Genomic DNA, 15,112 nt, shown 5'->3' with positions numbered 1-15,112 from the left:
AAAAGGTAACATTTAGTCAGCGGTGTAAAAGGTAACATTTAGTCAGCGGTGTAAAAGGTAACATTTAGTCAGCGGTGTAAAAGGTAACATTTAGTCAGCGGTGTAAAAGGTAACATTTAGTCAGCGGTGTAAAAGGTAACATTTATTCGGCGATGTGAAAGCTAAATTTAGTCGGTGGTGTAAAAGGTAACATTTAGTCAGCGGTGTAAAAGTTAGCATTTAGTCAGCGGTGTAAAAGGTAACATTTAGTCAGCGGTGTAAAAGGTAACATTTAGTCAGCGGTGTAAAAGGGAACATTTAGTCAGCGGTGTAAAAGGTAACATTTAGTCAGCGGTGTAAAAGGTAACATTTAGTCAGCGGTGTAAAAGGTAACATTTAGTCAGCGGTGTAAAAGGTAACATTTAGTCAGCGGTGTAAAAGGTAACATTTAGTTAGCGGTGTAAAAGGTAACATTTAGTTAGCGGTGTAAAAGGTAACATTTAGTCAGCGGTGTAAAAGGTAACATTTAGTTAGCGGTGTAAAATGTGCATCCAGTGTAGAAATTAACATTTTAACTTGTAATTTTCCGTTCGTTTGACCGTTTGGACTTTTTACTCCGATTTTCAAAACGCCAACATATTTCACAGAGTAACATGTCTGTCAACACAAAGTAATATTCTGATGAAGAAGAACCAAATGACGTCATCATATTGACGTCGGATCGGAAGTGCGCTGTTTACCCGTTGGTTCGGCGGGAAGCGTCGCGGGTTTCAATGTCCTTCGACTTTTACTTTTGATCCACAACTCAACGTCCTTATCAGTGTCGCAAAATAATAAAAACCTTTGAACTTTTTGCGATGTTTTGACCCTTCGCGTCATTCCGTCAGCATGAGGTCTCTGGTGGCGTACGATCCGTCCGGATCAGAGGATGAGGAGGACAACGATGTTTGTGAGGGTTCCGTGTTGGCGGGAAGTGGTCACGCTCGTGTGGCGGCGAAACATGAGGCCGATGGTCAAGCAACACGGTTGGGTGAACGAAGCGGACCACAAAGGGGACTCCCCGGTGACATGGACGTCACGAGAAGGTCAACCGGTCCTCAAGGTTGCCCGGTGATCATGGACGTCACGAGAAGGTCAACCGGCCCTCAAGGTTGTCCGGTGATCATGGACGTCACGAGAAGGTCAAGCGGTCCTCAAGGTTGTCCGGTGATCATGGACGTCACGAGAAGGTCAACCGGTCCTCATGGTTGCCCGGTGATCATCTTGGACCGACCTGGACTCGAGGTGGGGCCGAGGCCGATCCGGCCAGGTGATCCTGAAAAGACCCGGGTTGATCCATCCGTGGCTCTTCGAGGGTGTTCTGCTGGTCTACAGGATGAAGACCCCTCGATGCCGGTGAGTCAAGCGGCCACCGGGTCGTGCGCAGGGAAGCTGAGACCGTACGTGGCCAAACGGAGGCGAGTGGGCCACCTGGACCGTGGGACAGAGGTGGACGTGAAGGCACCGGGACCGAGCACCTGGAGCGGAGACCCCGAGCGGGAAGTTGTGCTGCTGCGCAAAGTATCCCCGGTGGTGGCGCCTTACCTGCAACGCAGGTGTGCTTCAAAAATGTCTGGGTCGAGATCCATCACTCCGGTTGGTGTTCTCATGACCGTTAGAAGGGAAGAAACGGGACAAACTCTGTAGAGCGCACACCTGTGCCAGGTGAGCAGTTTACATTTTTCATCCCGTTGATGGGCCGGATCTGAGGGCCCTGTTACACCTTGACGTTTTAGCCAGCATATGGCAACATATCAAAATGTATGTAAAACTCTGGCGTTCGCTGAACTACTGATGATGATTTTCAGTTTTGGGCGTATTCATAACGAGTTGGACGTATGCATAACATATTAGTAACGTACACAGAACGTATCGATAACTTGTAGATAACTTATACCAACCAATGCTTAGCGTGTTGTCGGCGTTCACAACGTATGCCCAACAATAGTCTAACATATGCATAGCGCGCGGCAGCGTATCGCCGACGATCACGTGGCGTAGCCTATTAATAGGCTGCCGCTCGACTATTTAAATGGACGCTGCCGCTCAACGATTTTAATCATAACCAAGCTAGACATCGAAGTGTCAACATCATCATGCCGAAGAAAACTTCGAGGAATGCTGCCAAGAAGTCTCCTGGCCGTGGACGCGGACGCAAGGAGGATCCATCATCACCCACACCCTCCCCATCATGCTCAGCTACTACTACTGACATGGACCTACTACTACTACTGACACGCTCACGTACTACTACTACTACTACTGACATTGACATCTACTCACCATGGAGTCTGAAACACTGACGGCTTCCTCCTGTGAAGAACTTTTTTTATACCAATTCCACTAAACGCTGCCAATACGCCATTATACGGTAGCTGTAAGTTAGAAACACGTTCAGTATGTTCTGTGGTCGTCCGGAGGACGTCAATATGCGTTGGAGATACGTTACACATAGGTTCAAAGCACGTTACTCATAGGTTAGAAATAAGTTTCAGGTACGCTAAATATTACCTTGACGTGTTTTGACTTATGAGTAACTTACAAGTAACGTGTGTCAACGATCGCATAACGTGCCTACAACTTATGGCCAGCGTATGCGGAACGTGTGAGTCATACGCTGGCAAATGTCGAAAAATTTTGAGCATGCTTAAAATTTGTCGACGAGCTCGACGTACTACAACGTATGCCAGCGTGCTTCAGCGTGCTCTTAACGTATACAAAACTTACCCATGACTTATTCGACGTGTGCCAGCGTATTCGGCAAATTTTTCATATGTCTGCATACGCTGGCTAAAACGTCAAGGTGTGACAGGGCCTTGAATCCGGACCTGAACCAAAATCCATTCGGATTGTTCTTGTTACCCGAGCAACTCGTCTGCTCGTCCGATTAATATCAAACCTCGAAAAGGCACATCCGCGGGTCCCCAGCAAGTTTCAATCAGATCGGACCGTCAATCGTGCAAAAAAACACATAAATAAATAAATAAATAAACATTAATTGTGACGTCATTCGTGATGTCATAGCACCGTGTCTTGTCATTGGTCGACAGATAAATGGCCGTAACTTGGGAACCGCTTGTCTGATTAATATCAAACCTTGAAAAGGCACATCAGCGGGTCCCCATCAATATTCCTGGCAAGTTTCAATCAGATCGGACCGTCAATCGTGCATAAAAAATAAATAAATAAACATTAATTGTGACGTCATTCGTGATGTCATAACACCGTGTCTTGTCATTGGTCGACAGATAAATGGCCGTAACTTGGGAACCGCTCGTCCGATCGATATCAAACCACGAAAAGGCACATCCGGGGGGTCCCCGGCAATATTCCTGGCAAGTTTCAATCAGATCGGACCGGCGGTCGTCGTGAAGAAACGGCAGTCGCAGACAAACACAGACACACACAAACAGATTGCTGGAATTAGAGATAGATGTGTGTGTCATCCCTCGGATGAACGGTAAATTGGGTGTCCGGTCTGCTGACATTAGTTGGTGGACGTTAAAGATCCCATGATGTCGCGAAGAATGAGCGAGCTTTGTCGGCACCTTGAACAAATTACAAATTCCTGCTCTGACTCGTGCTGGGAAGACAACGGCAAACCACCCAGTATAACCTTTGGCTTGCCAACAGAGGAGGTACTTCCCAATCAGAATCCATGTTTTGTGTGTGCGCAATGCTCGGCTGCAGTATGGTGAGTTCATGGAGTTCTATTCATCAGCAGGTTCGTCGGAGCGCAGTTGACCGGACGCAAACACCTTTCCTTGAGTGGACACACGGGACCGGTTCATTCCGTGCACTGGTGTCCCATCCGGTCTCGGAGCCACCTCCTCCTTTCTGCTTCCGTGGATGCAACCGTCAAGGTACTGGCAGAACAATCGAAAACTGTGCATCTCGTATCAACATTTTATGGTGTGAAGAATATGCTATTGTTAAAACCACAATAATCTCGCTATTGTTTAAATTTATCTGGCATTTTAAAGGGTTATCGTATCCCGTAAGAAAATGATTGTCCGTGCACGGACGGAGTACTGATCTGCTTTGGTTTGGCGTTTTAAAATGCAGCTCATCTGTAATCTTGGGTTATCTTGTGATCTGAAGCACACTCACACACCTGCAAACTCACGCACTCGGGCTGGGCAATGTTAATATTATTGTCCCTCCAAATATCAACGATGCATTGTACTGGTGCTCAATGGAAGACCCTGATGATGAGGCAGGAGAACTGGTAGTTGAGATGGGATTAAATTTTCTCACCATTTGCATGAAAGTCGAGAGAGAGAATGGCGTTGTGTATATCATGTTGATTTACTGGGACTATCGTTTTGCGGTTATTACCCTATTACCGATGTCTGATGTATGTTTTGTATAGGTGTGGGATGCTGTGGAAAGCGGGGCCTGTTTGCGGACCCTGAACCAGCACACAAAAGCCGTGCGGGATGCACATTGGACCTGCCACGGCAGTGCGATCCTCTCTGCCGGCTTTGATGCCAAGATCTACCTGTCGGATGTGGAAACTGGTACCTCGTTGATATTGGGAGGGTTTGCTGTACATGCGCATTACATGGGTCCACAAACTGCACATCGGTATATTTTACACGGACGCCGGCTCTGCATTTCCGAACACTTAAGTTTTACAAATAAAGTGACATCTTAATATTATTAAACACCTTGGGGTGTTCACAAGTTGTGCGAACAAGATTCTCACGATAGTCCAATAAACCTGAGTTTTCAATAAATATTGAAATGTAATTAAAAGGAGAACATGCAGTTATAAATTGTATTAAACCCCTGCTGTGTGCCAACTTGGAGGTGGAATTGCGGTCGAATGTGCAACTCCACCTCCTGGCTGGAGCTCAGCAGGGCAGAGACTACGTAGTTGTGTGCGGATGACCACTGTTGCTCAGTTTGTGCAGCAATCGTTGATATTGGAAGCGATCTTTGCCTTGTTGCTTCACCAAGCGAGGGTTAGTTGATTCATATCTATTTACAGTATGAGTGGGCCCGTTGGTCCGTTGAACCAAATTTTCATTGGTCTTCATGTCCTAGCAGCATACCTGCCTGCTGTGCTGCTGGAGCATTAGCTTGCCTTTCACCGAGCCCAGATGTGCTTGGGCCAGGGCTGGGATTATACTATTGCGGTTTTGGGAAAGACCCCCATATGAATTCAGAGACACGTAGGATTTTCCTCAGACAGATATTTCTTTTGTTTAAGGGAGATTGATTTCCTACATTTTGTGTGGTGGGACTTTGGAACGAATATGCTTCATGGGTTGGGGTGTTCAGGTTCTCTTTGATCCCTCCGTTTACCGATACATCTTTCGATGCCCCGATGACTATTTGGCTCCCTCCTGGCCCATTCTCACAATCCTGTAATTTGCCCTTCAAACCTTCCTCTCCCTCCTTTTCCATTCCATATCCGAAACCAACGGCCGTCACGAGTCCACACGTCACGCGTGACCATTCCTTTAAAATGATAAACCACAATTACCTTTTGAATCGACAAAAGATTCTTAATCTTCCAAGTGTTCTATCTACTGGGCATTTGATTTATCAAGCTCTCATTACCACGAGTCCTTTGGCCAAGCATACGTTCACGGTTCCCTTTTCGGACCGCGAGAGCAACCAAGGGGAAATTGACACGAGTCTGCACGCGGTACGAGCTTGCACATATCTGAGTGAGGTGGGAAGGAGTTGTACCCATGCTCTGCTCCAGACTCCATCAACTTTTCCTCCTCTCTACATTTCTCCGGTTGTGATTCTGATTAACGGCAAGTCTCATGTCGTGACAATTAAGTAAGATTGAAGAAGGGCCTCATAAGTGTTAAGGGAACAAGTTCTGCTCTGTATCTCTCTTCCATTTGCTGTATATACCTGCCGTACAAATTTCCCCCCATAGTATACACGCTGCACCCTCACAAACACCCTGCATATGTTTTTCCATTCCTTGTAAATAAAACCTTCACTGCATATTCATGCCACACAAACTCCTCCCTGCCCCCCTGAAATAAATAAACCCGTACATGTTTTCTTCTAACCTGCTTGTGGTGTCTTTTTCCCGATTGGTCACATGCAATCCGCACCAGCGACAGCCGGGTTGTTTTACCCCAACTGTTTTGCTCGATTAAATAGCCAGCGCTGCACTCACTGTTCTGCTCGGCAGTAATCCGAGTGTCTGCTGAGGGCGCGAGCCTCAGTTAGTTGGAACACCTCACCCCCAGGTAAACGTTATTAGACGGAGGAACATTGGGAGATTTGGCTGTCTGATGTTCGTGGTTGCTTCACAACCCGCCAGGCCGTGGAGTTATGCAGGACCGGAGGTTGGGAGGAATTGGAGAAGTTGCTCCTCGTGGCGAACAACCCCAAACCCCACATCCATAACAATACATTTGCTGTTTTTATTGCCAAATGAAACTACTATTATTATTATTGTTGTTAAAATAATGAGTATTAATTAGATATGCTTTGTTACAAAGTTATCATTCTTTTTGTTATTTATTTTGTAATTGGAATACCATGCCACGGAAGGACCTATTAAGCTGCTCAAAATACATTAACATGGTGTGCGTTTAAAACATGGGAATTCTTCCAGGTTATTTGTAGTTGATTAGCCAAATCAACTCAGGAGGTCAAGACGATCATTTTGGTGTGTTCCGTTCCACATCAGAAAGCTCCAGGAGAACTCCACAAAAAAACATCACACACGCACGCACGCACGCACGCACACCTCCATTTATAGTCGATATAAAATAAAAACATGGGAGACTGAAGCCTCGGTCGACCCATGATGGTACATCTATTAATTACGTATTGTTACGAATTTTGGCCCGCCCGGTGTGCGATCGGCCACGTAACTCAAATCACGACGCGTCGCCCACCGGAACAGACAATTCAGTCGTGACCCTCTTGGAGCTACCACCAAGGAGCTAGCCACGGGTGGGGGTTTAACCTCACCACAATCCAGTCCGCATTCTACCCGCGTGAAATAGGGTGAATCGCCGAATGTCGATATACCTAAGTACCCGCGCGGGTAGCGTACGGAGGAGTTGTACCACGCCGCAAGTCGACTCCGGACACGAACCGCTTAAGCGGCTCGTTCCGTGCTGCAGGGATAACTGAGCGGAGTTATCGCCGACCTCGACAGTTCAGATTATTAATTGGGTGTCTGCACCCACTACCAATTCCTTCCGTGATGCAAGATGGTACTTTCAAACGAAGGAAAGGACGCAACGAAACGGGAAACAATTTTACAAGCACTTTTATTTCACACACACACACACACACACACACATACACACACACACACACACACACACACACACACACACACACACACACACACACACACACACACACACACACACACACACACACACACACACACACACACACACACACACACACACGGCAAACACGTATTCACAGCCATACAGTGAAAGCAAGCACATATATACAGTCAAAGCAAGAACACAACGCAGAGTTACAACTGAATAAAGCAATGTACAAGCACTTATTCAGGTTTACTTAAAAGACTGGCGCCACACACACATTTACACAAAAAGCAAATAAAAGCCACCCTCACTGGCAAGGGGGCAGACAGGTCCGTGGACCAAATGTACGTGGGACCTGGGTGAGCGGCCAGGTCCACGAGACCGAAGGGGGTCTTACCCGCGCCCTCGTGGCGCGATGGCGGGCTATCCGCAATGTCAGCGTAACGTGCCTGACTCCGTGCCCCTGGCATGGTCGGTGAGCTCCTTTAGGCGTGCGTTGCGCAGGCAAGTGTTGGTCGGTCGACACCACGGTTGGGGTGGGGAACGGACGGGGTTACCGGCGCTATCTCAGCGCGGATGGGGGGAATTGTTGATGCTCGGGGTGGAGAGAGGGGAATGGCGGACGCTCCGTCCCGCTAGCGGGGCCTTGGGACCGCACCGACTCCTGCGAACTCTCGCCCCTGAGCCTTCTTCCGCGTCCCTGCTTCACTCCTCGACTCGTCCCTCGACCCAGCGACGACAACCTCAACAACGACCTTCGTCTTCACTCGACCAGCCCCCGCAACGACAACCTCAACGACGACCTCTGTCTTCACTCGACCAGCCCAGCCCAACACCCCACGTGAGTCACCTTGTGCTCCCGTCTTAATAGACCGGGGGAGGAGCGTGTATGTAAATTCGCAGATCAAAACGCGCTTGGAGGCGGGGCCACGCCACCCGATGTTCAGCCATTGGTCGGGCAAAAAGAGGCGTGAGTCTCCCTTGATCCGAATTTCCACCGAAAAGGAATCCACATGCATCGCGCTTGGGGGCGGGGCCACACCGTCCGACGCTCGCCCATTGGACGGAGAAAAAGGGGGCGTGAGCCTCCCCTGATCCGATTTCCTCTCCCGTAAAGGCATCCATTTGTACTCGCGGCTCGACGCGTTTGGCAAGAATCACCGAACGGGCCCTGGGCAGCACAACGTTCGGTGTTGACAGGTGGTGTGATTGATGGTTGTGGAAGGAGAAAGGCGAAGGTGGTGGGGGGTTTGCTGTGGTGGTTTGGTTGTTGGTGGGCGTCGTTGGGAATGGCGGTGAAGCGATGTTTGTGGGGTGGAGTTGTGGAGGTAAAGAGGTGAAGATGGTGGTGTTTGAGTTGTTGGGGGATTATTGGTCCAAAATAACGATAGAGAAAGAAAAATGGCTAACACAAAGCGTCGCAGCCCGGATGAATCACACATATTCCCTCTAAACAACGGGTGTGGACTAACTACACATGAACTTATCGATATATATCTAACCTGAGGACCTTTCTGGTGTATTGCAAATTTCCACAGCTGTAACAGTATTATTCGATCATACCCGTTTGACCCCTCGGAACATTTTTGAACCCTGTACACGCACACCCCACAAACATCGAGATATAGATTCTTATTGCAATGTACAGAATATACGTTTTGGTAACTAATGTGCAAACTCCACCCATCAGGACTGTGCGTACAGTACTCGTCCCCCCCCTCCCCCCAGTGTTTTGGACTATCACGATAACCTCGTTTGTATAACTTTGTGAATTCCCCACTTCTGTGATTACTTGAATTTCTATGATTTCACGTTCTTTGTAAAACCCTAGTGTTAAGAAATGGAAAAATCATTCAAAGAACAACACAGAGCCTCTTACAATGCGGAGCCTCGCCGGGGTATACAGATGACAGTCGACCTGATGATCAATGCAGACTCACTCACTCGTTGATGGACACACACAATGCTTCGGTCGCGGCTGTGGCTCATTGGTGGTGAAGTAAGAATCTGTTTTAGCTTCTTGCGTCGTGTGCCACTGTGCTCTCTGATGGGAATTTTCTGTGTCCTTTTAGGCTGTGTGGAGCTCGATGTGCTGGCAGGTGCACCTTTGATGACCCTTGCACCTCACCCTTCGAACCCCAATCTCTTTTTGTCTGCCGGTTTTAGTCCTGTGATCAAGGCCTGGGATCGTCGAGATGGAAAAGTGAGGAGCACATATTTTGCTGTGGGATGGCAGGCCATTGTGTTCCATTTACTCTGACAAATTACTCAAGCCTGGTGTTGTCTTAACGGTTAAGGTGGCTGGCTTAAGATCTTAGGTTTCTGAGTTTGAGCCCCTGCCCTCGTTGAAATAACACCAGGCGGGTTGACTCAGCCTGTCATCCTTCCGAGGTTGGCAAAATGAGTAAAAGCTTACTGGGGAAATGAGCCATTCGAGTATCCTGCGTCGGAGAAGCGACCCGTCCAGGATTCAGAAAGCTGATATGAAAATCCTGTTCAAATTTCTCATCAATCGGATGAAAATTGACTGTTAGCCAAATGAAACTGCCTCGGCATCTCCGACTATGCACCTCACGGTGTGAAAGGAATGGTTATTACCTCCGCTAACGAAGGTGGAAGGAGGTTTTGTTTTCACCCATGTTTGTCTTTGTTTGTTTGTCTGATTGTTTGTTTGTTACTTGCAAAATCGAAGATTTTTCAAGTCCATTGCTCAGTCGATTTTGTTATTCTGTCTGTCTGTTTGTCTGTCTGTCTGTCTGTCTGTCTTGTCAATCGCCTACTGGTCACAATTTTAAACCGATCTTCACGAAACTTCACCACATGATAGAGTTTGTGATGAGCAAGAAGCCTGTTGTTTTTGAAGTCAAAGGGTCAACATCGGCCAAGGTCAACAAACCTATCATTGTTTTTGTCACATTTGTTTGATGTATTTTGCAAGTACCGTGCTGTGCATGATGTCGTCTTCTTGTTTGTTTGTTTATGTGCAGGATATCTCAAAAAATTGTCGACGGATGTGGATGAAATTTGGTGGGTAGGTTGGGTGTGTAACAGGGACGACTTGATTAGATTTTGGTGAAGATCCGGGTCCGGATATGAGAATTTATTTATACTTAAAGTGATTCTTCACCATTGAGAGATAGGGACAAAAACGATATATCGCATGATATTTCAAAAATGTATTGGGCCAGATATGTTCTCCTGCATGAGGCATTGCGTGGTGGAGGTATTCGCTCGAAAGAGTGCCCTTCTAGTTCTTAATGATTTACTGAATTACTCACCGAAGGGTACATTGTATTGTTTTAGATCTGTGCAGAGTTAGCAAACTTCTTAATTTTGCCTAAGTAGTGTTTCGTGTCGCTGGGTTAAAATTACCGGTGATAAGGAACGTCTCTACTCAATCTCCTTAATCTTCATCCATTCAAACCAAACGATGCATCTTTGCTTTCTGCACATTTAGTTAATACTTTACAATGACAGACCTTTGCTTGCCGAGTTCACAATGACTTTATTTACTGGACAAAAACGACTCATTTAACTGACATTCAAGTCAAGTGCACAACTTTCTTTGACGATGAGAGTTTATCTCGATCTTTGTGATACACAGGTGTGCAGGGAGTTTATGACAAACTGCCAGCAGGTGCTCGATCTGCTGTTTCTGTCGGGTGGTGATGAGTTCCTGGCGAGCACGGACGCTGTGAGCCGCGATTCGGCTGATCGCACCATAATGGCATGGGACCTCGGCTCTGCCGCTCGACTCTCCAACCAAATCTTCCATGTAGGGCCCTTCAGCATACTTATTCACAAATCCAACTTCAAAAATCCCAAATCCAGGGATACCAAAATATTTTCCTTGATTCTTGTAGACCTTAGCACAATGTATGCAAAATTATATTTGGGGGATTTTTGGAAACCCCCCCCCCTCTCCCTCATGTGAGTTATGTTAGCCTAAATTTGGTAAAAATAGGAAAAATTCAGATTTCAGAGAGGGTTCATGATCAGTGGAGGACTTGACACTAACCTTTGTCTGACCTCTGCAGTAACTTCAAATTGGGATGATATCTTCCATATTGCCTCTGTATTCATGCTGTCAAACACCTTTTCCAGGTGAATGGATGATTGGTAAAGGATTCTTTTCCATTCATTGTCTTGTTCTTAATGTTAAGATCTGATCCCTGCATCTCCTGTATCTCCTGAACCCAGCTTGTTCCTTTCTTATGGGACTGTCAACAACTTTTACATCATGTCCAGCTTATTAATGCACGTAGGTTTAAATGTAAAAAGCATTTATATTATAATATTTTTGTCGACAGTGTGTGTGTTTGTGTGCTTGTTCAGGTATCATGCTTGCCTTACCTTTATGGATTGTCCGTTATTTTTACCGAAATTGTGCTGAAATTAAAATTGCGGATGAGCTCAACGTTACAAATAGTTGGACGTTATTGTGGGATTTCCTAGAGGTAGTGCTTTTCTGATGGTATTGATTTCAAAACTCAAATGTTAGGGCAAACAGGGAAATGTACGTTTCACAATTCAAGTTTAAAAACAACCAGTGCGTCACGTTAGAGGACCATGCTATGCAAATCAAAGGCAGGAAGACTGGAAGGTATAGCTAGGGCTAGACATGGAAATATAAGCTGAAAATGAGATCGTCATACTCACCTACAACAGCACAGGTAACTGATACAGGTATGTTTAATTTTGTCCCCTCCGTGTTCTTATTAATGCGTGTAACATGTTGAATGTTTAGTTTATATTCGTTCATTTCCACCTTTCACCATGACTACAAAAATCATGGCTCCTGAGTGTTTTTCTCCCTTCCTGGTCAACCTGAAGTGTTTGAGTGCCAGTGATCTTGAAATTCTGCTAAGGTGCTCGACATACGTTGATTCTCTGTCCGCATGTTTTGTCCCATAGGAACGATACACGTGTCCGTGCCTGTGCTTGAACCCCTGCAAATCGATATTTGCCGTTCAGACTAATGGCAACTACATTGCACTTTTTTCATCACACCGGCCTTACTGCATGGACGGCACTCGCAGGCTAGAAGGTCACAAGGTTAGGACTCTCGAACATCCTCGGTTTGATTCACTGAGGCAAATATGACCGATCTTCTCTAAACCTCCCTTTACTCTCGCACTCACCAAGTCTGCACATTGTTTTGTTTTTTGCGAGGAATTTTGTTGCCTTTTTGAGCAATAACCTTTTTCTATCAAAATGATTTATTTCATAATTCATGCCAGCCTTTGGTTGGCCAATAATTTCTCTTTTGTTACACTCTAACCAACACTTGTACATCCTGTTGGCAAGCTATGATTAAGACGAGGCTATGAGTTACCACATTGGTTCTGGAAGGTTGACTGTTTCTCTGAGTCTTTAAATTCATGGTTTGTTGTGAGCCCCTTTAGAAGATAACTATTGAATTATTTGTGCATGCAGGTGGAAGGTTATGGCGTGACATGCGCCTTCTCCCCAGACGGCACTCTTCTGGTATCGGGAAGTGCGGACGGCCGGCTAGTCACGTACTGTCCCGAGCGGGCGAGGCGACTGCGGAGTGTCGTCGCACATGATGGGCCTTGCCTTGCAGTAGAACCGCATCCTGTGCTACCACGTACAGTTGCCTCGGCCGGCTGGCAGGGAGACTTGGCTGTGTGGAACTAACCCCCTTATAGTGTAGTGGTGAAAGGTAATGGGGGTGATGAGTTGCGATCCTGGGACATAAAAGGTAGAACGATATTGTGATTTAAATCCTGTGAATTAAAATCCAACATTTCAGTGGTCAAAAAATATATATACTTTTGGAAACGTGGAAGTGGGTTAATGAATAAGTATTGAGGTACCAGAGGTACAGCTCAAGGTTTTAACTGCACAGTAAACACTCCAATATCGTGGGGTTTAGGTTCCTGGAAAATGTCGCGACGGTTGAAAACGTGATCCTGGAAACCAAGGGCCATTGGAAAGGGGGGGGGGGGGTTCGGGTCCTGGACTTGGAGAAAATAGAGGAAGATCGACAACAGCCAGAAATAAACACATAACAATTTAAGTTTAAAAAATATATATGTGGAAAGACCCACCCACATCTCTCACCTGTGAATGGAGGGAATAGCTAATCAGGCCAATCAGCTCTCACCGAATCAACTAAACCCAGGTGGCTGGGATTATATAAATAATATAATCCTCGCCACCTGGGAAGGGTTTGAAACAGCATCGTGCTAACCTTGTGTATGTCTAATTGGGGTGCTTTATGCAGCTTCTTCGGTTAGAGGAGTGTGTGTGTGTGTGTGTGTGTGTGTGTGTGTGTGTGTGTGCGTGCGTGCGTGCGTGCGTGCGTGCGTGCGTGCGTGCGTGCGTGCGCGCGCGCGCATATCACAAATTAAATATCGTCATGAAATCGGAACACAATCGGTTTCCTGTGATTGGTAGAAACCTGTGATATTTGAGGGTTTACTGTATTTCATGAAAATTTGGCCCATCGTGTGCCCACAGTCCAGCTCATCCAATGGGATATATTATGATCGCAGTCGAGATGGCAAGTATAACTTGTTTAAAGGGCCTCATGCTCTGTGATGCTTTGCCTCTTGTAGGCAAGGACTCCATTAAGATTCAAACCCAAACTGAGCATGCTGCTCATTGAGCTTTGTTGTTACCATGGCACTAATGTTTAAAACAATTGAAGGTATTGGTTTGTGTGTGTTCATTCAACTTTGCTTGTTGTACATTCAGGGTACAGTGTAGTGGATTACTGGTGAAGATACTGGACTGGCATCCCAGAGGTTGTGGGTTACACGTCAGCAGTATTAGGGATTTGGATTCTCACCTTCAGGAAGTCGAGTTGTTTTCAGAACTGCCATGCCATCACTGGATTGTCAGTAAAACCCAGTTGGTTTATTCACAACCTTCAGGCTGGGGATAATCCACCTGTTCCACCTGGTCCTTACTGACATGTGATGCTTGTCCATTAATTCTGAGTGACTCTCTTTCCCTTACCCAGTTTGCAGGAGTTCCTTTCTGATGACCATGGACCTTCCCTTTCTAAACTATACACTTAAAAAGAAAAACAAAGGCCTTGATTTTATACAAGTAAATACATTTATTTTTAATCTTGTAAAATGTTTCGTTTCATCACGACACATGTGTTCAGCTCCTGTTTTGACTCTCATTGACAGCTTAGTCCTACTGTGAGTGCACAACTTCCTTTTGGTTCTTTATAAAAGGGCTATCTATTTATTACCTACACAAAATACCAAATATTTGGCATGGCCTTTACTGCCCTCCCCTCCTTTTACTCCTATCTTCCAACTTACTTTAACTTTTTTCATCACACCTCACCCTGTCCTCTGTGTTCTCCTTTCCCCTTGCTCTTCTTTCAATTTGCCTATCCCCTTCCCTGACGAATGTATATGACAAGAGTTGTTGGTGTGTCTGTCTCGCCATTTTTCTCAGAGTTGGCCAAATGGATCTTCGTCAATTTTTCAGAGGTTCATCAGTGAGTGCCGGGGAGTGTTTTCGGGTGGGTTGAAAAAACAAGTTGGATTTTTTTTCTGAAAAAAAAAAATTCCTGCAGAAGAAATTTTGGGAGATTTGGGTTGTCAGTCAAAAGATTTTTCCCTTTTTTTCCCATTCACTTGCATGTAAATTTTGAGATGCCTCAGAACCAACATTCTCCTACTACTCTTATTTAATTATCCTTGATCAGGGCTCATCCTGATCCTTTATCAGGTCAGCCTCCATCTCCCTCGCTGGGGTCTTAATTCGCCACTAGCCAAACCCGCGCTCCGCGTGGAGTTTCTAAAGTGAGGGTTCGTTCGGACGTCAATATATCCGGT

The 15,112-nt window shown here is 46.1% G+C and overlaps 1 protein-coding gene across 3 annotated transcripts in view; it reads left to right on the top strand.

Moving 5' to 3' along the window:
- Nucleotides 1-661: 661 nt before the first annotated feature.
- WDR25 (WD repeat domain 25) overlaps nucleotides 662-15,112 on the top strand; it is a 15,555-nt gene continuing 1,104 nt past the window's right edge. The window contains exons 1-7 of one of the 3 annotated variants that reach the window (XM_085893410.1): nucleotides 664-1,574; nucleotides 3,743-3,881; nucleotides 4,391-4,538; nucleotides 9,362-9,492; nucleotides 10,894-11,064; nucleotides 12,204-12,344; nucleotides 12,726-15,112. The exon at nucleotides 12,726-15,112 is cut by the window's right edge and continues 1,104 nt beyond it. In XM_085893410.1, coding sequence (XP_085749536.1) covers nucleotides 868-1,574; nucleotides 3,743-3,881; nucleotides 4,391-4,538; nucleotides 9,362-9,492; nucleotides 10,894-11,064; nucleotides 12,204-12,344; nucleotides 12,726-12,947 — 1,659 coding nt within the window. In that variant the 5' untranslated portion in view covers nucleotides 664-867 and the 3' untranslated portion in view covers nucleotides 12,948-15,112. Of the gene's footprint in view, nucleotides 1,575-3,739; nucleotides 3,882-4,390; nucleotides 4,539-9,361; nucleotides 9,493-10,893; nucleotides 11,065-12,203; nucleotides 12,345-12,725 lie in introns of all 3 variants that reach the window. The other 2 variants (XM_085893409.1, XM_085893411.1) reach the window with 2 other exon arrangements.

The sequence above is a fragment of the Eptatretus burgeri genome, chromosome 8 (genome assembly GCF_056783735.1).
Source record: "Eptatretus burgeri isolate ZD-2024b chromosome 8, Ebu_testis_v1, whole genome shotgun sequence".
Lineage (NCBI taxonomy): Eukaryota > Metazoa > Chordata > Myxini > Myxiniformes > Myxinidae > Eptatretus > Eptatretus burgeri.
This window is presented reverse-complemented; position numbering and strand designations above follow the sequence as displayed.